At 41.3% G+C, this 22,975-nt stretch overlaps 3 protein-coding genes across 7 annotated transcripts; 1 reads left to right on the top strand and 2 right to left on the bottom strand.

The window, feature by feature from the left end:
- Positions 1 to 646: 646 nt before the first annotated feature.
- On the bottom strand, positions 647 to 4,035 carry LOC120725441 (hepatocyte nuclear factor 3-beta-like). The gene is made up of 2 exons (XM_040018352.1): positions 3,829 to 4,035; positions 647 to 1,884 (listed from the first exon to the last, which is right to left on the bottom strand). The coding sequence occupies exons 1-2, from the start codon at positions 3,901 to 3,903 to the stop codon at positions 823 to 825; spliced, it is 1,137 nt and encodes a 378-aa protein (XP_039874286.1). The 5' UTR covers positions 3,904 to 4,035; the 3' UTR covers positions 647 to 822.
- A 5,890-nt stretch (positions 4,036 to 9,925) lies between these two features.
- On the top strand, positions 9,926 to 11,806 carry LOC120724773 (protein CEBPZOS-like). Its single transcript, XM_040017179.1, has 4 exons — positions 9,926 to 10,087; positions 10,660 to 10,777; positions 10,867 to 10,911; positions 11,512 to 11,806. The coding sequence occupies exons 2-4, from the start codon at positions 10,660 to 10,662 to the stop codon at positions 11,592 to 11,594; spliced, it is 246 nt and encodes an 81-aa protein (XP_039873113.1). The 5' UTR covers positions 9,926 to 10,087; the 3' UTR covers positions 11,595 to 11,806.
- Positions 11,807 to 12,938: 1,132 nt separating this feature from the next.
- Positions 12,939 to 22,766, bottom strand: cebpz (CCAAT enhancer binding protein zeta). 5 transcript variants are annotated; one of them, XM_040017171.1, is made up of 17 exons: positions 22,385 to 22,766; positions 20,239 to 21,731; positions 19,920 to 20,154; positions 19,659 to 19,812; positions 19,209 to 19,297; positions 19,060 to 19,113; positions 18,867 to 18,969; positions 18,250 to 18,309; positions 18,077 to 18,143; positions 17,880 to 17,986; positions 17,212 to 17,272; positions 16,671 to 16,891; positions 16,382 to 16,417; positions 15,497 to 15,595; positions 15,296 to 15,366; positions 15,106 to 15,187; positions 12,939 to 14,620 (listed from the first exon to the last, which is right to left on the bottom strand). In XM_040017171.1, exons 1-17 carry the CDS (start codon positions 22,568 to 22,570, stop codon positions 14,457 to 14,459), a joined length of 3,282 nt encoding a protein of 1,093 aa, XP_039873105.1. In that variant the 5' UTR covers positions 22,571 to 22,766; the 3' UTR covers positions 12,939 to 14,456. The 5 variants fall into 5 exon arrangements, with proteins under 5 accessions (XP_039873105.1, XP_039873106.1, XP_039873107.1 ...); XM_040017172.1 differs by having other exon boundaries at positions 16,382 to 16,419; positions 16,682 to 16,891; XM_040017173.1 differs by having other exon boundaries at positions 16,382 to 16,419; positions 16,691 to 16,891; positions 22,385 to 22,765.
- Between the last annotated feature and the right edge of the window lie 209 nt (positions 22,767 to 22,975).

The raw sequence follows: 22,975 nt of genomic DNA, 5'->3' as shown, positions 1-22,975 counted from the left end.
CAAATGTTTGATGAGCCAGAGCCAACATCTTCAGGAAGACACTCATGTGAAACAAGAATCTCGAGAATCTTTTTTTACCTTTCAAAACGACTTTGTCTGCCAAAGCAGGAACACTGAGATCCTGCTTTGTCTTCCAGAACCTGTAGAACATTCATTTATTCTCAATTTTATGTAAATACTGAGATTTTTAAATAATATTTTGGACTAATGATGAAGAATTATGCAATTGTAAGTCATAAATGGAGAATTGTGGAAAAATATACAACCTCATTGCAGGAAAATATAAATGCATGTGTGCAGGCCTCCACTAGCATTTACAAAGGATCTTCCAGGATGTTGTCCTAATCTTCTCCACATAAATGTTCCTTAAAGAGTCCTCAAAGTGAGAAAGATGGATTCATTGAGTTCTTGAATCTTTATGGAGAGGTTTTCCTAAAGTCATCCTCAGAATAGCTTGAAAGTATCTGATGTTACATGGGTGGAAGGTTTTTAAAAATTCTGTTTAATAGAGTCCTGGCACACCTCTGGTCTCCTTCCTCTCTGTTAATTGTGTTATTCTGTTGTGCTTAGATATATGTATACACACAAAGAAGTCAAATTTAAGGGAAAACAAACCTTATAAGTAATTTTTTTTGGCTGCTTGAGTGGGCCCCGTTGTCCTGTCCGGTTTAACCTTTGTGAACTTTCAGCTGAATAAAAACGACACAACAAAGATTTCATATGAAGCTTTTTATCGGATGGATGAAAAACACGGGAATTGCCCTTTATCACATTTACAAATGTACAGATCAGAGTTTTTGCAGTGGGGAGTCCGGCGGGGCCTCAGGAGGAGTTCATTATGGGCCTGCCGTACACGCCGTGATAGTACCCGCTGTCGCTGTGCACGGGCTCCAGGCCGGGTTTGGCCGCCATCAGAGCCCCGGACACCGGGCAGCCGTAACCTCCGTACTGCACCACCGGCTCCAGCTTGTGGTGCTGCGGCTCCGACATGAGGTTGTTGATGGAGAATGGGTGGTTGAAGGAGTAGTGGGTGTGGTAGGGGTCCGTTTTCAGGTGCGCGGCCTCGTGCAGCAGCAGGGGGTGCGGGTGGTGCGAGAGCAGGTGCTGCGTGTGTGTGAGCGGGGAGGGCACGCGCACGGGGCTTGAGGCTGGCGGTTCTCCTCGGTGGGGTTTGAGGTCGGCGCCCTTTCCGTCAGATGACTGAGGTGACGATGAGGAGGAGGAGGGCGGGGAGTCCGAGCCTCTGCCTGGCGCTCCGGCCTCACAGCCCGGCTCGCTGTCCACCTTCTTCCCGCACTTAAAGCGCTTCTGCCGCCGCAGGTAGCAGCCGTTCTCGAACATGTTCCCGGAATCCGGGTGCAGCGTCCAGAACGAGCCCTTCCCCGGCTTGTCAGGCGCGCGCGGCACCTTGATGAAGCAGTCGTTGAAGGAGAGCGAGTGGCGGATGGAGTTCTGCCAGCGCTGCTGGTTCTGCCGGTAGAACGGGAACAGGTCCATGATCCACTGGTAGATCTCGTTGAGCGTCAGCATCTTGCTGCCGGACTGCTGGATCGCCATGGTGATCAGGGAGATGTACGAGTACGGCGGCTTGGCGTGCGTGTAGCTGCGCCGGTAGGCCTTGGACTCCCGTGGTCTGATGGCGCAGGCCTGCCCGTACACCTGGCTCATCACCGGCACGTTCCCGTACGGCGGCGGGCTCATGGGGCTCATACTGGGCGGCAGCGCGGCGGCCCCGGCGCTCTGCGTCATTCCGGAGGCTACCGAAGAGCCGCTCACCCCGACCGGGTGGCTCACGTAATGCGCGTTCATGTGGCCGGTGGCCGTCATGCCAGGCGTGCCCATGTAGGTGCTCATGGAGTTCATGTTGGCCGCTGGGGGGTAACACTGCGACACAGAGAAAGCCAATTAACATTAATTAATGCACGAGGACACACACACACACACACACACACACACACACACACACACACACACTGAGTTTAATCCCTAAATAATTAAATTTAATTTAAAGTTAACAGCCTGATAATGTCGCATAAATACACAATAATAAACCCAGCGGATTTATTTCAGCCTGACACAAAGATCAGAGTCAGAAAAGACCAAAACAGGCCAAAAAAAGAGCGGAATAATTCGTTCCTGATCCGTGCTACGATCAGTGTTCTGTCACTGATCGTAAAGTCTAAAAATAGTGAAATGAGTGAAAAAAGGAGGCTGGAAACTTGAAAAATACACATAAAAACTCCAATAAAGCGTCACAGCAGGCGCAGAGATAAAAAAAAAAAAAATACACCAAAGCTTCTGATTAGTTTCAAATAACTGATCGGAAGTTATTTAAAACAGTGAAAACTGCTCACCACGAGATTCTGATTATTATAATAAAGACTAAGACTAACTTTCTGTTTGATTTTCCAATCACCCAGTTTAACAGTATCCATGTTTTTAGGGTTTCTAATACACCTGCATTCCTCTGTCTAATTCATCCATAACTCCTGTTATTAAAGATATTAATTGAGCTGTATTTGCTATAATCCGAGTCCGTCCATGTCTTTAAATCTATAAGCACGCACATCCTTGTAAAGGCTGCTTTCACTCTGTGGTTTTCTTGTTGAAGGTGAAGTCCAAACATTCCACTTTACCTGTCTGTGACGTGTTTATACTTTATTTTTATTTTTTTTTTAAAATAGACCCGAGCTCACGCGCAGGGTGTGGGGACTACTGGTGATGTTAAATAAATCACTAATGCAACTTTTAGAGGGGACAGTTTTATTTGAATAGAACAAAATTATCACGAGAACTACAATTTTAAAAAAGAAGGTTTTTCACTTTAGATGTATAAAAATTTTATTCAGCAAAAACGTCCAAGGAAATTAATTTTCTAACTAGAATAAAAGCTTTTTTTGTCTTTTTGTTTTTAAAAAAATACATTTTTAGATAAATATTCCACATTTATTTTTCTTATTTTATTCTCTTGTTAACTGATTTTAACGCTTTTGTTTTATTAACCCAAATTCTTTGTGAATTAAAATCAGTTACACAGAGTTTTAACAGGAAGTCAAAGCGCTTGTTAAAATCTGTCCCTCAAGAATGAAAAGCTTGTGTGAAATTTCGTAAATCCTGCAGAAAAATAAAGGTGACGTTTAATCGCGTAAAAACGTACATTTTGTTGCCCGTGTGTGTCCTCGCTGGCAGCTGCAGCCATTTTTCTATTGCTCGGTGTTTGTTTTGCAGTTATGGTCGAATCTAAAGCAGGTATCGTTTTTAAGTGTTAGTTACAGTTTAGATTATTTGACACAGCCGAGTACTGAAGGTCAAACAGCCTCCCGATTTTCGCTTTAATTACCTGGATTTCTAAGAACAAACTAGATCCCAATTTAACAAATTCTACTGCAAATATTTACTTAGTTTACTTAAAATGAAAAACATGGCTCCTTGTTTTTACTTGAAATCCAGCCGAAGAGTGGCTCCTTTGACAAACTTAACATGCTCTAAAACGACTTTAAAAACTCTTTAATCTCTAATTTTATTAAACTAAACTTTAGCCTACACTCAGTAATACTAATAACTGGTTATACTTTTATATGAAACATTCAAACTGTGCGTAAACGTCTGGGGTAAATTGTGTAGGCTCGGTACAGCTGAGCCTCTCAGATTCCAGCTCAGATCCTGTAAGTGACCCTCAGTTATCGTTTTTCCATCACTGAGATTTTCCGGCCCGTGATCGGGTTTTATCTGCCTCCTCTGCAAGGAAACCTCTGCCTCTGATCGATATTTAACCAATAAGCCAACTTCCCCACTGACTGATAACACCCACGGGTGAAATTCACGGACCTCGGGCTCTGCGTAGTAGTAGCTGCTGCTCCAGTCCGGATGCTCGTGTCCCTCCATTTTAACGGCGCTCAGCATCGTGCACGCTCCAGCTCCAGATTCATCCAAACAGCTCCACGCAAGGCTGGAAAACAACCACGTGAACTCCACCTGTCCTCAGCTGGCAGCCGGTACCGGGCCGCTGGATCCCGCCTGTCTGTTTATCACCGGAGCCGCTGCCTCTCACCTGTGCGCGCACTGTGGCCGGCGGACGGTTTGTGCGCACTGAGCGTCTGCGACACCTGCTGCTCGCTGCTGCGCAGCCGCTGTCCAATCAGCCGCCTGCATCCCAGGGCCGGGTAATAAACACCCCGAGGGGGGTTGGTACGTATGCTCAGCTGGCCCTTGTAGGAGGCTCACAGCAGATTCAGGTTTAATTTTGACTCTCAAAAAATAATTAAAAGTGAAAAGAATTAAAGAAAAATGGCACCAAATCTGCCGCACAGTCCACTAGCAACGAAATGGACAGAATCAGATCCACAGATTCGATAGCTTTAAAGATTTTTCTTACCTTCTGTAACTCATTTCATGCATCAAAATGATCACTATTACACCTTTTTTCTGTTTTACACCTAAGGTGTGTTTTCTTTTTCAGTCTCATCTTCAACTTTTGTTTGGTTACATTTTGCCATAAAATTGGTTTGTGTTACGTTCTGTATTTTTATTTTTTTGTAAACATTTCAAATTTCATTTAAAACATTTAAAACGTCTCTTTCAACAGAGTGATAAGCTAGCATAAAGTTAGCAGCATCTAAGCACAGAGTATTAACATTGTTGAAGTATTAAGATATAGGAGTTACATTACAGATGCATCTAACAAATCAAAAGGGGCAAAAAATGAGAGCAGGGAACTCGGGTGCAGGGCAGTAAAAGTATGAGGCCATCTCTGGTACATGCAGAGGAAAACCAGGGGTCACTGTATTGTATAAGCACTGGATGGAAGCTTTTCTTGTGAAGGTGGTCTGACCAAAAGACATTTTTCTGTCTTTATGATATAAAGGATGTAGTAGTTTGTTTAGTATGTATAATTTCAACTAAGAATCCTCAAGAATTTAGATTTACATACAATGGTTTTAAATACCAAAACAATGCCAGTTAATATCATAATCCTCATGTTTACAATTCAAGGCCAAGGGACCAGATCAGGCCTCTATGAATCCAGAATCATGAAGCTTGAGGTTCTCACAAAATCTTGGCCCACCTATACGCAGAGTGGAAATACACATTTTTCTTTCACTTTAAGAATAATGCATGTCTCAAATGTAGTTTATGAAGCTCAAAAAGCTGTAGAAGTGAAAAAACACAAAATGTGCTGGTTCCAGAGAGGCTGATCTTTAATGTCTTTATATAACCGTGAAATATGAACCTTTCCCTTTGTGTGAAAGTGTTTAGTTCCCGGCAGAGTGGAGACTGCCCGGGATCTCCTCCTTCCTTTTCAGCTGCAGGGTTCACTGTTTGTGCGCTGACAGTGTGTGTTTACCTGCCAGTGAATCTGAAAGGATAGCCGGCACACACAGCCGAGGTGAAGGAACAAGAGAAGCTGGACCACCATGCTCTCTGCACACAGCCGCTGTTTTATCTTCTGTGGCCATCAAACATGACCGCAAATATTTCCCTTCATTTGTCGGTTGCACATGAAGACCGAGAGGGGGTCGAAGTGTTTATCAAAGCTGTGACACAACGAAGGGCTTCCCTCACCTGCACAGGATCACGAAAAGTATTTACAAGTCATAAGTTATGGATTAAACATTGACTGAAGACTTTAAAGAGGCTTCAGATACAACAGAGGAAGACTTAACGAAGAATCAGTGGGCATGAAGGATGAATATGGAATCTGTGGCCAGGAAAGAGATCTTCCTCACACGTGACGTACCTGTAAAAATTTGCAAATCTTTATTATTAGCTTTAGATCTTTTATTTAAACAGGTAGTCTCATTGAAACTGAAAGCCCTTTTTTTTTTTAAAAACATAGAAAAATCGAGAGTTACCTTACTAAAAGTCACTTTATACATTATCATAAAATAAGAAAAACACACACAAGATTCTTTACAGGTACGAACCTTTAAAATGACCCAGTTTTTTTTATTTTTCTCTCACTGAAAACTTCACCTCCACATGAACAGAGTCAGCATTTTGGGATTTCCTTACCTGGGTGATTGAGCGTGCACCAAGATATTTTTTTATTTTGCATCCTGAGATAAGATGGGCAAGTATGGGGAGAACATGGAACTACCACCTGTCTAGAGATCCTCATGGGGAATAAATGATGAAAAATAGCTGTGATTTATTGATTTGTTATAAATATTTTATTTTCATCAGCTAAAAATGATAATACTCTTTACTCTGCATCCACAGCCTCCAAATTCTTGACACAGGAAACAAACAGAGATGTTGTGTGCTTGATCGGCTCTTCATTACCCACCATACATATAACAATAATCTGAATGTTGTGATTTTTTTTTAAATTGGCATCACCTCCTGACCCTGCTATAAATTCAGCGACAAAACAGATAGAAACAGATTATTCTTTACTTCTTCTGACTACACCCAGCTCCCAAACATTATCCATGCACACAAATAAACACACATTTATTTGTGTGCATGAGTTCAGTGGGTCTCTGTCCTCCTGCCAGTCTGTGCTCTGTGTTGAAGGACACATCAGCTCCTAAAATGCATCACGAGGGCAGCAAAGAGAGAAGACTCCAGGAGGAGCTATAACTGGGGAAAGTGTGTCCTTTCCAAAAGTGTTTTTACCTTTAAGTATCACTAAATCATAACCACAACTGAGATATACAAACCACGGAGAGAGGAGGAGTCTTTAAACAACTTGTCCTTCATATTCATACATTTCTGCCTTCCAGCATTTGTCTGTGTGCCTGTGATTACAAAAGTTTTTTTTTTTTAATCTTCTCACATTGTGCCATGTAGTGAATTTAAATAACAGAAGTCCTATGGAAAAAATGTTATGATCACATCAGTATAATGAAAAAATTTCACATCATATTTAACTGACATGACTTTAAAATTTGGCTCCAACGTGGAGACGTTTCATTTCTACAGAACAAAGACACTCTGTGGAAGAGAGCCAGAGATTAATAGTAACTAAGGAGGATTCAGGGTCACCTGGTCCAGCCCTAACTATATGCTTTATCAAAAAGGAAAGTTTTAAGCCTAATCTTAAAAGTAGAGATAGTGTCTGTCTCCTGAATCCAAACTGGGAGCTGGTTCCACAGAAGAGGGGCCTGAAAACTGAAGGCTCTGCCTCCCATTCTACTTTTAAATACTCTAGGAACAACAAGTAAGCCTGCAGTGCGAGAGTGAAGTGCTCTAATAGGGTGATATGGTACTACAAGGTCATTAAGATAAGATGGGGCCTGATTATTTAAGACCTTGTATGTGAGGAGCAGGATTTTAAATTAAATTCTGGATTTAACAGGAAGCCAACGAAGGAAAGCCAATACAGGAGAAATCTGCTCTCTCTTTCTAGTCCCTGTCAGGACTCTTCCTGCAGCGTTTTGGATCAACTGAAGGCTTTTCAGGGAGTTTTTAGGACATCCTGATAATAATGAATTACAGTAGTCCAGCAAAGAAGTAATAAATGCATGAACTAGTTTGAAGAGATGCTCAGAGAGGAGTTAAAGAAAGGAATCGAGGATGTGCAGTTGACAGAGGAGGTGCTGTGGTGATTGTTCTTCCTGTTGTGCTTCATGGGCCATCGTGTTTGCAAGAAATCAACTGTTTGATTAGCCATTCTTTGTAAGTGTGGACATACAATTTATATAAACTGTATGAATCCCACATTATGGAAATTCCCTTGTTACAGCAGCAGAGGAAGAAGCAATAGGAAGAGAAAGTGAATTAGAGATATAATAGAAAAAATGGAAAAATGAATCGTATACACTGTGATTGTTTATATGTACAGAAAGTGCAGTGGAAGTAATAATGTACTATACACATGTATTTTTTTAGACTGTATAAATGGAGTGTGCTGTACATACAATACACATATCATAGATGGCAGTATTTGAGATGGATGTCAGCAGCTGTAAGGCTGTATTTTTTATTTATTTTATTTATTTTGTTGATCGCATAAATTGCCTAAAGGTTTTTTGCTTTTTGTTTTTTTTTAAAAAAAACAACCTTTTGTTTCATTCAAAATTTAAAAAGTAAATAAATACTCACAACTTTATTAACAGCAACCCACTACACATATTTACAGTAAAATGCGGTATTTGCATTGTACATTCAAAAACCACAAATTATTAAGTGTTGCCATGGTTATTTCAGTTGTTTTGGATGCTGAGGATATATTTTGCTGTTTCCGTTGTTTGAATGTTCGTGTGAGTCAGTCAGGATGAGGACATGTATTTATATTTAACAGTAACAAGCTGTTTGTGGAGATTAAATTAGAAACACTAAAAATAAAGCAAAATGGTGGTAGATACTGTAATTACTGTAAAATCCTCTGTGGTTATGTGTTTAGCAACATTTGTGCTGTTTCACCAGCTGAAATTTGACTTTTAAAGTATTTTTCACAGCAACATAGAATAGATTCCACCATCATGCCTGATTATAGATTTGTTATGTGACATATGTGACTTAAGAATGGACAAAAGGAAACTGTATGTGAGAGAAAGTAGTAAATAATTTTAGAAATTAAACACATTTGTTGAAGACCTCTGATGCCCTCTGAGTGCAGTGGCTTTTAATGAGTTTCCAGCCCTGCAGAGGACTCTTTTCTAGCTCCTATTTCTGCACCTAATCATGCTGTAAAGTGAGGTTTTTGTGACCCAGGTGAGCAAATATTGTCTCTTAGTCTAAACCCGTTTGGCTGCTGCTCTGCTGAGATTCCTGCAGGAATAGCAGCTGTAAAACCGAGGCAGCCTCTGGGAAAACTGGGAATCTAACCTGCAGCTGGTGCTCATTCAGCTAAGTCTATATCAACGAAATGACATTAGATTTTATTTCCTCAAAAAAAACAAGAAGAAAAAACAAAAAACAAAGCAGAAATTGCAGGTGTCTTCAGTGGAATCTGCTCATGAAAGTGAATTCTTTCCTTATGACTGCTTCACAACTAAAAATTAAAAACAATCATTCAGACTTTCATCAGGTGCATCAGGTGTTTTATTAGACGTACCCCTTGTTTTTTATGACAGGAGCTGTCATCTTGTTTTGTTCATCTTGCCACAACGCTGACACCTCCTGGTAACATCCCATAACTACAATGATTAAATCACAATTCAACATCAGAATTTCAACTGACCGAAATTTTGTTGTTATGATAATTAAAAGAAAATATATATAGCAAAAACAGTAATAAAAGACGCTTTTAGAGCAGACGATTCAAGAGTTGATTCTATGTTGTTGTTGTTTTTTATTATCACAGGGGGGAGAGAGGGAGAAAAGGTGACATTATCCAAGACAGTTTTTGTATTTCTAAAAACAAGGCACTCGTACTTAGTCCTTTTCATCAGTTATTTATTTATTCATGCAATTAACCCCTTAGGTGACCGGACAACCGATAAGATGGGTGAGGCCAACATTCAGCTTTTCTTGTAAGGTCTTTTTTTTCTTTTTTTATTGAGTATATAAAATTTAAAATTTCAGATTTTTCATCTTTTCACAGGGAATTCAGCTAAATAGTTTTTATTCAAACTGTGCATTCATTTTTATTTTTAATTTTCTGTTTTGCTTTGCGTTTGGTTAAATTTCATTTATGTATTGTGATATCTAGTTTGTCAATAAATACAATAAAATAGTCAAGAAAAATTATTATAAATTATTATAGCAAGGAGCTGTTACGTGATTGTTCTTTACTAGTGATTATATTGATTTGATGAAAAAAATTAATAGAAAATAATTTAATAATTAGTCTTAATTAATTTATCAAATTACTATTTTATTGAATAAAAAAGAGAATTATCAAATGTAAAGGAGCCTCTTTTAGCCGTGTTATCACTAAAAGTTGCTGCCTTTATATTTACGGTAGTGTAAACAGCGGTTTTAATGGTTTTAATGAGGTAAGGACGCCAAAAAAAAGTCGATATGTCCCTACCGAGCTTCCGTACGCCGGAAGCAGCGTGTTAGTAGTTTGCTGTGGTTGTTACAAGGGCAGAAGATTTGTTTTTGCAAGCAGTTTACTCTACTGATATAATTTATAGTGCTCTGATTTAGATTTAAAGCAGTTATTCATTTATCTCAAGTACCACAAATCTAATATAAGGTAAGTTCAGACGTAACAAAGGCGTTAAATAAAACGCCTTTAGTTCAAAACGAAGAAATAAGCGACCGTTTGCTAACATATTGATGTTTCCTGAGTGCCCGGCTTGTTGTGTCACGCTGTCATTAAACAAACGCGTTAAGGTTGAAAATCCAACTCGGATTTTTATTTTGGAAGAGTGGCAAACTATTTTCAAAATAAAATTACAGCCTTTTTCTTCTGTCTGAATTTAATATAAAATATTGACGATCTGTTGTTTTTGTTATAGGTTTTAAATGTACAAAATTACATATAATCACAATAAAATAAGGTATTCTCATTCTAATCTAAAATATGTGCAGACATTATTTTAACTTTCACTGAAGAGCGAGGTCTGCTGTCTGTTATCTGTACTAGAGGTGCAGAGCTGAGTACCTCTGTGTAGCAGTGAAATAAAAATATTCTATCAGGAAAGTTAGATGCAGTGTAATGAATTAACGTGACCTTCATAATAGAGGCAAAATGAAAGAAGAGAACACGCTGTCTATCCCTGTCTTTGTAAATAAAGTTGTTTGTATTTGTTGGTCTCCCCTCAGATGTCTCCGAAACCTCTGGAGCCGCTGGCTAAGAAGCTCATGAAGGGCGTGATTGCTCTGGAGCTGCTGGGCGTCCTCGGGGCTTACGGTCTGTTTCACACAATGGACACCAGTCGAGGTATGAAATTATGATGTTAAATGGATCTGAAATAGGTCTGGCTTTATGCCATCCTAAATTTCATGTTTTATATCCTGCACCACCTGCAGATTTCAGGAACACTATGAACAGGAGGTTCCCATCCATCCTAGAAGGTAAGAAGAATCTCCAGGTTCAAACTGGGGCTTAGCAGAAGGTGTTTTTCAACTCTAACATGGACACTGGCTTCTTTCATAATAATAATTACTGTTTATATAGTGTGGTCCAGATTTAAAATCATTACTAAATTAGAAAATCAGAAACACACCTGCACAACGTATGAAAATAAAAATGTCAGAGCACAGATAACGTTGAAATGTACATACAACAGATGAAAATGAGGTCATATTTAATTCAATTAAAACCCAAGTTGGTGAAATAAATCAATTCATATGAAAATAAAAATGATTAGTGCAATTTCAGCAGAACAAAGTTTTATTGAAGATCTGAAGATACAACATGGCACCAAATAAAAGACAATATACATTAAATCAAGTAATGTGTAAAAGTATATTAGGTACACATTTACTGCAGAACAACCTCATATTTTTGAGCCATAAATTAAACAACATGTTTATAAACCTTCCTTCTGCTTTATGTGAACATCATATCATAATTTCTGTAAGTTAATCAGCTGCACAGCTCTGCTGCCAGTCTCTCAACCCACAAATTTCCAACACAACAAAATTAATTTTGTGACGTCCGCTTCCTCCCAGTTTACTACAAGTCCAACGAGTGGGCGGGGATATACGGCATCCGAGAGAGAGACCAGGAGGCCTGGTCAGCCAAACAGGATTGAAGGTGTCCATTGACGTCATCGTCATTATCACGTGCAGCGCCTTGGCATCTGAGTCTGGAGCCTCCCACTTCGGCTGCTTCAGCACTGCTCATTAGGAAAAAAGACATCACTTCCTGTAAAGACTCATCAGACCTCATTCATTTATACAGGAATTGTCTTTTCTCTGTGGAGAAGTTATTAAATGTGGCTGGTATCCAGCCCAGTCAAGGATATCCTGCCTTTGTTGTTACTTTTAAACACATATACTTTGTATATATTTGCTGCTGTATGAAGCAGCCAAACCCAAAAACCTCTTTTTGGGGGTTTTTGTCTCACACTTGATACCCAAGTACAATCTCAAGTGGGGGTGATGATATGGTAAATGGACTGGTTCTTATGTAGCGCTTTTCTACTCTATATGAGCAGTCAAAGCGCTTTATACAACTAATTCATTCACCCAATCACACAACCACTTTTTCTAACTGTTAAGTGCTTACTGTCTAACATTTATACACAGTCACACTCCAGTGGATGCATCGGAGAGCAACATGGGGTTAGTATCTTGCCTAAGGATATTTGGCATGCAGCCTGGGATCGAACCACCAACCTTCCAGTAGATGACCTGCTCTACCACCTGGGCTATAGCCACCCCCTTCCCCCTGACCTGACATCCTGGTTCCCTCTTGCGAGAGCATTTGTAGACACCCTGGTCGGGAGTCAAACCACTCACCTGAACTTCCAAAGGCGAGTGGTGTTACCACTATGCTATTGATCAATCGATATACATATATATGTAGAGGTGTGTGTGTATATGTATTCATGAACTTTCTTGATGTCCCTGTTACTCCCGCTTTTTCTTTGCTGACCTTTAGCATTACATTCTTGCACTTCCTATTACTTTAGTTTGATATAATAGCTGTAAACTAACAACAGCCACAAGAGGTGTTATAGCTGTTGTACAAAATCAGTGTTAGTTTTTCGTTTTGTCTGTTGATAACATTAATTATATCATTACTGCTGTAAACTCATTTACAGCCATTTGTAAACTAATTTACAACTAATTTAAAATGACTACATTTATTGAGCAAGTGTACCTAATAATCTCCCATCAGTTCAGGTACAAAATACTTTCTAGATTAATCATTTGGTCTATTAAAAGTTAGAAATTTGTGAAACCGCGACAGAAAATCAGAAAAATAGTATTGCTTGATATTAAATTACATTTAAAATGGTTTAATATTAACTGCTATATTTGATCATTTTATCCATTCATCCATCTTCTTTTGCTTATCCAATTCAGGTTGCGGGCAGGAGCCGGAGCCTATCCCAGTTGATACTTTAATGGTTAATACCACACCAACAAAAAACCTGAACCAATTTTAATTTGTAAATGTAAAACAACAAAACCTTGAAATGGTGCAGACCATTCTACAAATGGCACATTATGATCAGTATGTTCAACAGAAACAATCATTAAACCTGTAATCACACTGAACAGGATCATGAAACACTTAAATGTTTGTCTCACACAAACACACACACACAGGTTGTACGTGAATTGATTTGTTAAGACACAAGGAAATCTGCTGCTTATGTGTCAAACAGGCTCATCCCATGTCAGCTCAGATTTGCCTGAAAGAAAATTCTGACTTCTTAAAAGGAACGAATCATGAGATTTCTCAAAAATAAAAAAATTGCTGATGTCAACCAGCCTCCTGGTAGACACACCTGCAGTCTCAATTTGAAGTTCTTGAGGTTGTGCTTGAATTATCGCACTCATAAACTTCAGCCTCTCACAGCTGAGGATGAAGGTCGGGATGTTTTTACACATCACTCTGAAATCCTTTTTTTGAGGGAGCACTTTAAAATTCCAATATCTAGAAAACTCCCAGAGCTTCAAATGTGTTAGAGTAAATATGAATGTGGAGCGTCAGCAGTGCAGCTCCAGTTAACGTAAAACAGGCGTTTGAAGTCCCTAAAATATTTAAATGTGTGATCTCCGACAGCGGATTTGGAGACTTGTAGAAACCACAGTAGATTTTATTTAGAGCTTCTCACATACAAGACACGGGATATTCTTGAAAACAGTCCGAAGGTGAAAAACAAACCAAGAAAACGGCACAGCGGCACACACCCTCTCATTGGCCAGAGAAATTTGGGCCATGAGGCTGGAACTAAAAACAAAGCAATATTTCCCTTCTCTACATAATGAGTTATATGTGAGAGAACAGCGTAACAAATTTTGGATCTAATAAATTTACTTGGACTTTGTATATTGCGTCATACCTGGAAATATCACAGTGAACTTTTCCCCCAACATTTAAGCTTTAACGAGTGTAACGATTCACTTTTAGACTGTTTTAAGACAATTCTGTGTAAACAACATTGTGTGAGAAGCAAAAGTTTCTACAGGCTGTAGACATCTAAATATTTCAGCAACTTCAAGCATCCTTCATTCGTTCAGAGTCCATTTTCATAGAGGCACAGGACCAGATATTTACCTTAAAACACAAATGTTCCCTCAAAAACATCATGAAACAGCCCTGCTTTCATCCCGTGAAGTACTCATTTATGCATTTTAAAACCAAAGTTTATTTTAAACATGATGGACTGAGATGGAATGATCCAGATGAGATTTGCAGCAAAATGTTCAGCACAACAAAGTCTTTGATTTTACAAAAAAATAAAACAAGCTAAATGTGGCTCCTCTTCACCAGCCCCCAGATTGAATCTGTAAACACCGTTTTATGTCCGCGTCCTCCCGGTTTACGATGAGACCGCTGAGTGTCCGGGAATCTACAGCGTCCGGGAGACAGACGAGGAAGGCGTGGTCACCGAAGGTGTCCCTCAGCTTTAGGCCAACATCTTCAGCATCCTCGTCATCTACTTCCTCTTCTTCTTGCTCCCAAACGTCCCGCTTCCCGTCCTGGCTTGGCCGAACCCCATCTTCTTCTTGTTGAACGTGGTCTTCTTCTTGCGCAGCGTCTTGGCGTCACGGCCGTGGATCCAGTCGTCGCGCTGAGCTTCCCACTTCAGCTGCTTCAGACCTGCACACAGGAAGTGTTAGAAAAGAAAACACATTTGGTTTTTCTGTGCAGCGCAGCTGAGTGGGACTGACAGCACTTTCACTGTGTGGAGAAGTTATGAAACGTGAGACGAGAGACACCGGCCGTCATCTCGTCTGTTTGTTTTTAACCCTGTTATAACCTGAAACAGCCTCAGCATCCTTCAGCTCTTACATGTCAGTCTGAATGTAATCATTCTTAGTTTCAAGGTCCATTAAATGACATCACTGTAATAACAGAGATGGCTGTTGGGTCAATATAAGGAATAAAACTAACTTACTAATGAACATTTTAGTTATACAGAACATTTCAGATGCTGTAATTATAATAGAAACCATAACGATGACCTAGAGGTCATATTTTTAAAAGGCATCGCAGCACAAAATCCTATCCTCAGCCTTCAGGTGGCCACTGGGCTTGTTCCTGCAGTAGTATGAGCTGTTCAAGGTGAAGCTCTGTGATCTCACCTGCTTTGTCTCTATTGGCCATGGCGTTCAGCCCGATGTTGTCAAACTTGGAGCCGGCATTCTCGTCCAGCAGGCAGCCAAACTGACAAAAAAAAGAATAACAATAATGATGTTATAAGACCTTTGAAATATTTATGATTCCATAATCCTGTTGTGCTTGTTTCCATGAATTCTCTGAAGTCAAACTGACCTCTTCAGCAGAAGCAAACATGGCTGCATCTTTCTTTTCCTTCTTCTTCTTCTTCTTCTTCTGTTTGGAACCTGAAACATTGAACAGTGATCAATAAAATAACCTCCCGAGTCGCTGACTGAGTTTTCTATACGCAGCCAAAAACAAACTGACACATTAAATTATGTTAATAATTCTTTGAGCTACAGATCCAGCATTAACCTAAAGATCCGGAGAAGTCGAGGTCCTCGGAGGATTTTCTCTTTCCCTTCTTGGTCTGTGGGGTGATGTCTGGAGCTTCCATCTCATCGTCTTCTGAATCTATACAGTGGAAAAGGTTTTTCCCAGTTTCAATATTACATTTGAAAAGAATTATTTTCTCTCATATCTTCTGTTCCAGTGATGGACGTTCATATTCGACACGGCCCAAGTTCAAATAAGGAGCTTAGCACGTGCACAGCTAATCCTTTCAGCTTCAGACTGCTCTAAACACTCAGTTTCACACTGATTTTCCTCCTCCTGGATCTTTATGATGTCACAAAGAGCAAATATTCTGAATATGGCCATCACAGGAATAAACGCCCCACCGACAAGTCTTCTGTGAGGGGCAGCCAATGAGGAGGAGCTATAACTGCTCATTTCAGACAGAGCATGGCCTCAGTATAAGATAGGGAAGGATTATTCTGAAATGTGAATCATGCAAAGCTGCTCTACAAGAGTCCAAGAATGAAAATAAGGAGCTGAAAATAAGCAGAATAATTCCACATTAGCAGAAGGATAAATTCCAGCCATCTTTCATAATTTAGCATAGAACCCCAAATTTTGCATTCATTTATTAAATGTTTTTAAGTTAACTGTAAGATATTATATTTTAATTAGGTGCTGCTTTAACAGATGAGTTGACTGAATTTATTAATCTGTATTTTTATAATGATTAAACTTCACTGGTTCCAGAACCTTAAATGTAAATGTTTAGTGGTTTTCTTTGAATTATGGGGTGCTCGTCTAAAATAGGCTTACAGATTATTGGCTCAGATATCCCATGATGCACTGTGTTCCCTCTTCAGTATGTAAAAAACAGTGGTTAGGATTTCTAAAGGTACTGACCTCCAAATGCAGCATCTTCATCCTCCAGCTCAGGAACTGAAAGAAGAGGAGAAGGATCAGGTTTCTGTAAGAGCTCAGGTCGATTCTGTCCTTTAACTCATAACAGCGTGGACTTGAATATATGAACATCAATATAATCTCAAGTCAAATAATGACAAAAAAGACATTTATACAGGCAGAAAAAAATAAAGGTATTGGTGTATTAATTTAAAAACAGAATATTGAACTGACACTCAAAACAAAGCTGGATTAAAATAAGTTTTCGCACTTTGTCATATTTTTTTTTTACCTTCATCATCATCATCATCATCATCATCATCATCATCATCCTCTTCGTCTCCATCAGGGTCCATGAACATCCCTCCTTCTTCCTCCAGTTTGTCTCCGAAGTCTTCCTCGTCCATGCTGCCCAGAGACACCTCCTCATCGTCCAGGTCGTCCATGTCCGAGTTGTCCACGTCCGACTCCGAGTCGTCTCCTGATTTCTTATCTTTTTTACTCTTTACATTACTGACAGAAAAACAAAAAAGTTGTGAGGAAGAGGATGGTTCAGTCAGTGTGTAAAAGTCTTTATTTGTTTTTTTCAAACAAAACCAAAATCGTGTTCGAGTCTCACAGCCAATCAGATTATTCTGTTTTTAAGACTAAATAAATACCAACATAATGCTCTTCCTAGTATTTCCTGTATTTGCTTTCCCATGTGTAGCAACAGTAATACAGAAATAAATAAAACAATAATGCTGTAAACAGAAGGAAAATAAATTTAAGAATGACAAAGTAAATCAATAAATGAATGGAAATAAAACCCAAGAGTAAACCTGAAAACTCACCCTGCAAAGTCCAGATTATCACTGCCGAGGTCGGTAAAGTACGAATCGCCTTCAAAGGTGTCTGCCAAAAAACAAACAAACAGTTACTCAGCCAGAGAACTTTAAGTTATACTACAAGCAAAGGAGGAAGAACAGGAGGAGCACAGCCAGCCTCCGGTGGGCTGCTCGTCCTTTAGCGGGAACCCTGTCACAGCCCAGAGCCGAGCATTCGCCCGAGAACACCAGAACCGGCAGGTCGACCACTAACGGCCTGGTCTCTTCACGGATGAGAGCAGGTTGACACTGAGCACACGTGCCAAATGTTTAACTGTTGAAGGGTAGCAGATAACAGCACCTCAGACTGGCCAGGAGTTCACCGATTCCTCATCAGGAAGATCCTCCCATCATCAGGATCACGCCCAGGTGTTATCAGGCACATGTGGGCCAAACTCACAGTGAGCCAAACTACACTCAGACTGGATCAGCCTGCGATTTAAATTTTTACCTTTTATTTGAAATATAAAAGATTTTAAATGCAGTTCTGTTTACGTCGAAATGTCAGTGTTTTATGTAATCCGTGTTTATAAATTTAACTGTACAAGTGTCTCGACTGAAGCCATTAACCAAGGATCTGTGATGTTTTCATGAGGAGATACTGAGCATTAAATTAGAGATGATGGTTTATTTACCAAGAAGTTTCTCAAACTCATCATCGTCCACATCCTCCAGGCTCTCGTCGTCATCGTCGCCTCGTGGCCGGCGTTGCTGCTTCTCCTGCTGTCGTTTCTTGAAGAAGCTGACAAATGAAACAAAGAAACAAAACTCATTAAACAGAATACAGTCAAAAAACAGTGGAAATATGTCAGGTGATTTTGCTGGGACGCACCGATGGAAGAAGATCTCATCAACAGGAACCTGACTTTCTTCTTTGGACAGAAACTCTGCGCTGTTCACTGACACACACAAATAATTTAAAGGATCCACACTTCATCTGACATCACAGAGCAGGTGAAGGGAAAACAAACAAACATAGAAAGTGTGAAATTTGTTTAAAGTTACCTGGTAGCAAGCTGACAGGTAATCTGTGTTTGGGCTTCATCACAGCGGCGTCGGTGTTTTCTAAAGAATAAAAAATATTAAAAAAACGAAAGTTTACACTTAAAATTATTAATATTAGTTCATTAAAACCGTCAATAAACTGTCACAATGTGTGAAGTCAGCGTGATTAAATCTGTTTTGAGCCGAGACAGCAATGAAACCACAGACTAATAATAACGCCTCTTCAGGGTGTTTTTTATCATTTTCCATCTTTCTGAGTCTGAATTTTTTTATTTTTCTGTCGTTTTCAGCTTGTAAAGACTTATTTAGATTGTCTTTACTGTCTACTGTCTCTTGTTTCTCTGCAGGTTGCTGCTGTTTTGCAGCTTTGTGCGTTTTTTGTATTTTATTTCATCCTTTTTCATTGTTTTTGTTCCTCTTTTAAGTCAGTTTGTTTTAATCATCCTTTCTTTTTTGAATCTCTTTAAACTATTTCACAAATGTGAACATTTGACACCAGTTTTCGTCATTTTCCCATCTACATGTGATCATTTTGTATCCATCCGTGTTCATGTTGCATCATTTTTGATCCATTTTACAAAATGCATCCAATAGAATTCGGTGCTTGTTTGTCTTACGTTCTGCTTTGAGCTGTTTGGGGTTTCTGAAGACGAATCGATCGAGGAAGCGGATGAGGGTGAAGTCCTGCAGAGGGTCCCCAGAGTACTGGATGAAGTCTCCCTGTGGAAATAAAATCATATCAAACATTAACAGCAAGAATCATGACGACTACAGAGCTCCTGAGCATGTGGAAAGGGGCGGGGCTTTTACCTGTAGAATGGTTTTTGCAAACAGCGACACTGACGGATGGAAGTGCAGAGCGAGCTGCAGAGAACATCAGACATTAGGTTATACACAGCAGCTTGTGAACACGAGCTCTGGTTGCGAACTTTGTGTTTATTAGGACAGATTTTTTTTACCTTCTGCAGCTCCCATAAAGTCGAGCGATCTGCACCGCAGAATAACGGGTTTCTGTGCAGCGGGTCGTAGCTCTGAACACTCTTCATTCCTGAAAGAAAACAGGACGGAGAAACAAACATGATGAAGCTCGTCTTCTTATTTACTGTCCTGCTTTATTTTAATCAGCCAGGTGCAACAAACACACAAAATTAGAGCCGGTAGCTGGAATAGAGATTACAACATGATCTAAAAGTTTTTCCTGATTCAGGTAAATAAAAAAAAAAATCTGCCATTAGTTTCATGAAGCTAAAACAAAACAACTAGCTATTAAATAATAGTCTCCCAGGAAGACAGTGGGTGGAAATGGTGGAAAGTACCAGGGGCACTGGCGGTTATGTTAGATTAAACCCATCCTTCAACAACAGTTTTCAAACAGAGAACGTCAGCACTAATCTTTGCGTTTCACAGACCTTCCAGGTTCTGGTGATGTACCCATGATGCTGCAGGTTTGACCTCCTCTGCCTCTGTGTTTGTTTGTTCCTCTAGTTTGTCAGCATCCACGAATCGCTCCTCTTCATCATCATCATCTGCAGCGAGGTCTTTGAACGCCTCCTCTTCCTCATTCTGAATGAAGCCATAATTCAAAAGTTTAAAGCAGTTCATCTTTGAGAGCATTTTTGTCCAAAAGGAAAATCTAAAGCATCAGTTTTACACCCTCTGAGATTTCTTACCCCCTCCTCCTCCTGCAGCAGTATCTTCAGGCCCGGTTTGGCCCTCATGACCTCCGACACCAAGAAGAGCGCCCCACAGGCGAAGCTGGCGCTCTGCTCGGCGCTGATCTGCAGCAGCCGTTTGACAAAGGCTTTGACCCGCCTCAGCGCCACGTCAGCCTTCATGGATTTGTACAGCAGGTTCAGGAACATGTTCGGGCGGGAGGACGACGACAGCCCGGGGTCCAGCAGCTTCCTGCAACACAGGTGGAGAAAGTAAACACCTGAATGTTGTCTGTTTAGAGCCCACAAACAAGCTGCCAGGCAAGGTTTTCCTTACCTGTACAGAGCCACATAGTACCGGTCCGAGATGCTCTGCTGGGAGTCCATCACCTGGAACAGCAGCATGAGCGCCTGCACGGCTGTGTTGAACTTCACCAGATGAACCACTTTGAAGAGTGTGTCCATCTGCTCTCTCACTTTGTCGTCCCCGGCGCTGGTGTAGGGATACGCCCTGTTCACGCCCGCCAACAGCGCACTCAGCATCTTCGACTCAATGTCCTTCTTTTTGACGCAGGCACGGAAGAAGGAGAAGTAGATGGTGATGAGCTTGGCGGCGAGCCCGTCCTCGTCGTGGCTCAGGATCACCTGGCTGAGGAAGCACACGGCGTAGTACTGCGCCTTTGGGCTGATGTTGGGTCGGAACAGGAGCCGCTCCACCTCGCAGCACACCACCCCCTTCATGTTGGGGTGTTTGTGCAGCAGCGTCTCCAGCAGGTACGATGCCTTCGCCGCCGTCTTGTACTCGGGGTCTCCAAGCTTGTTTACCACTTGGGTGAGCAGTGCCTTCTCCTGTTCTGGACGGCTGCACAGCAGCTCATGGGCAGTGGCTAACGCCTTTGCCTTGGTGGCGGGCACTGTGTCGTGAGCCACCGAGTCCAGCGCCACCACAAACTCAGCCACGTGGTGCTTCAGCTGGTGCTCAAAGTACCAGAGGATGAGGCGGCGGTCGCGGGCGTCGCGGTTGCCGCTGGCCTTCTCCTCAAGCTGGTCGAACGGGTGCTGGGCAAAGGTGCGGAGCTTCCTGTCCCCGGGCAGCAGGTTGGACAGCAGCAGCTCTCGCAGCGTGTCCATTGCCATCAGACCCATCCGCCGACTGCCCTTCTTCTTCACCATGGTGACTAGGTTCTCCACGTGCTCCAGCATGTGCACCGGAGCGTCCTGAATCAGAACCGTCATGGCTGCCATTCTGTCCGCCAGCACGCCGGAGGAGACAACTGTCTTCATCCAGGCCGAGTTGGCGCCTTTCTGCAAGCTCTTCTTGGTCTTGTAGAGGGTCACCTCAGCCTCAAACAGCTGCTGAGCGAGCGTCTTGTACTGCGAGACCAGGGCAGCATCCTGTGGCGCCGACGAGCCCTCTTCTGTGTAATCCAGCTCGAACCACTTACCACCAGGTTTGATCAGCAGCACCTGCCGCGGCTGGAACTCAAACACGGTCTGGCTCTGCTTCGCCTTTTTTGCCGCCGATACCGGCGCCTCTTTTGTCTTCTTCTGCTTCTGATCGACGACGTTGGGCTGAGTGTCAGGTGCCGTCTCCTCTGCTTTCTCCACTTTGACCTTTTTAGCTTTCTTCTCGCCAGCAGCCGTGGCAGCCGTGGCGGCTTCACCCTCAGGCTTGTCCGGAATGGTTTGCTGCGTCGCGTATGCCCGGATGCCCAGCTTGGTGATGAATGACTCCAGCTCGCCCTCCTCCAGGTCATCTATCGCTCCTTTCATGCCGCCATCGACGAGCTCGTTGGAGTCTTCGATGCCGGCGAGGAGGATATAGTCGGCCTAAAGACGTAGAGAAGAACCACAAAGAAAAGATTAAAAATATGTGACAAAGAATTCTGATTAACATTTGTGTATAAATTGTATTGAAATGTTTACTTTATTTGATACGTTTTTATTTATTTATGTAAATAATACCATGGAAGCATGGATCCATCCTGAGTGTATAACAACTGTTCAGCCAGCGGTCTAATGGTGTGGGGATATTTACATGGCACACTTTGTGTCCCTTAGTACCAACTGAGCATTGTTAAAACACCACAGCCTTCCTGGTTACTTGAAGATGACACTGAGTTCACTGTACTCAAATGGCCTCCAAAAGCATCAGAGCTCAATACAGGAGAGCACCAACAGGAGATCCGCATCATGGATGAGCAGCAGCTGTCTGATACGATCACGTCATTAAGGACCAAAATCTCCTAGGAATGTTTCGAGCGCCTTGTTGAATCTATGAAGAATTAAGGCAGCTCTGAAAGCAAAAGTGGATCCAACCCAGTAACAGCAAAGTGTACCTAATAAACTGTCCGGGGACTGTGCTTTTACGTCACATAAACTTTCGTGTCAGTTCAGAAAACTATAAAAACAAACCGACCTCCACAAGTTAAAACGCTCCCTGACTCTGTGAGTGTTGGCCCTGTTTCACCAGGTAAATTCACCTTAGTTCCTCCGAGCCGTAAAACCTCCTCCAGACAGAGCTCCTCTTCCTCTCTCTCCTCCTCTTTCGTATTCTTCTCTTCGCCTTCATCCTCCTCTCCGCCGCTGTTTTTCGCCTCCGGCTCGTTTTCTTCGGCCTCAAATGTCACTTTTTTGGACTTTTTACGTTGCTTGTTTTTCGCTGCCATGCTGTTTGCAGCGTGAGGAAAACTGACCCGGATGTTGAACGAAACGTTTCCGGTGCACGGTTACCAGATCTCATAGTGGGGTGCTATCAGAATTCAACTCAGAATCCATTTATTGTCACTAAACATCAAATGAGAACCAGCTCCCTGGTAGCAGAATTTAGAATAAAGACTAATTTATAAAAATCTTAAAATGTAATTATACAAATGTACAAGGTCATTATGTGTTAGCCAATATTTTTCACATTTGTGAACAATAAGCAGCCCGAATTGACTATTGGGAGGTTGTAATTGACGTAATGTAGTTTTTACACTGGTAACCATCAATTAGTTGCATTATTACGGAAGAAACCTTTAAAATGTGACAATTTTCAGGCAAGTTCTGGTCTCCCAGAGAAGCATCCCTTC

Source organism: Simochromis diagramma, unplaced genomic scaffold, assembly GCF_900408965.1.
Source record: "Simochromis diagramma unplaced genomic scaffold, fSimDia1.1 OVJJ01000802.1, whole genome shotgun sequence".
NCBI classification, from domain to species: domain Eukaryota; kingdom Metazoa; phylum Chordata; class Actinopteri; order Cichliformes; family Cichlidae; genus Simochromis; species Simochromis diagramma.
The sequence above is the reverse complement of the archived record's forward strand: the minus strand, read 5'-3'. Positions and strand labels throughout refer to the sequence as shown.

Excerpts from the sequence above, each read along its gene's own strand:
- LOC120725441 (XM_040018352.1), bottom strand. The coding sequence starts at position 3,903 with ATGCTGAGCGCCGTTAAAATGGAGGGACACGAGCATCCGGACTGGAGC. Across the intron at positions 1,885-3,828 it reads ACTACTACGCAGAGCCCGAG|TGTTACCCCCCAGCGGCCAA; the intron begins GTCCGTGAATTT and ends TCTGTGTCGCAG.
- LOC120724773 (XM_040017179.1), top strand. The coding sequence starts at position 10,660 with ATGTCTCCGAAACCTCTGGAGCCGCTGGCTAAGAAGCTCATGAAGGGC. Across the intron at positions 10,778-10,866 it reads CACAATGGACACCAGTCGAG|ATTTCAGGAACACTATGAAC; the intron begins GTATGAAATTAT and ends CACCACCTGCAG. Across the intron at positions 10,912-11,511 it reads GTTCCCATCCATCCTAGAAG|TTTACTACAAGTCCAACGAG; the intron begins GTAAGAAGAATC and ends GCTTCCTCCCAG.
- cebpz (XM_040017171.1), bottom strand. The coding sequence starts at position 22,570 with ATGGCAGCGAAAAACAAGCAACGTAAAAAGTCCAAAAAAGTGACATTT. Across the intron at positions 18,310-18,866 it reads CAAACAGCTCAAAGCAGAAC|AAAACACCGACGCCGCTGTG; the intron begins GTAAGACAAACA and ends TTTATTCTTTAG. Across the intron at positions 14,621-15,105 it reads GGCCAATAGAGACAAAGCAG|GTCTGAAGCAGCTGAAGTGG; the intron begins GTGAGATCACAG and ends TCCTGTGTGCAG.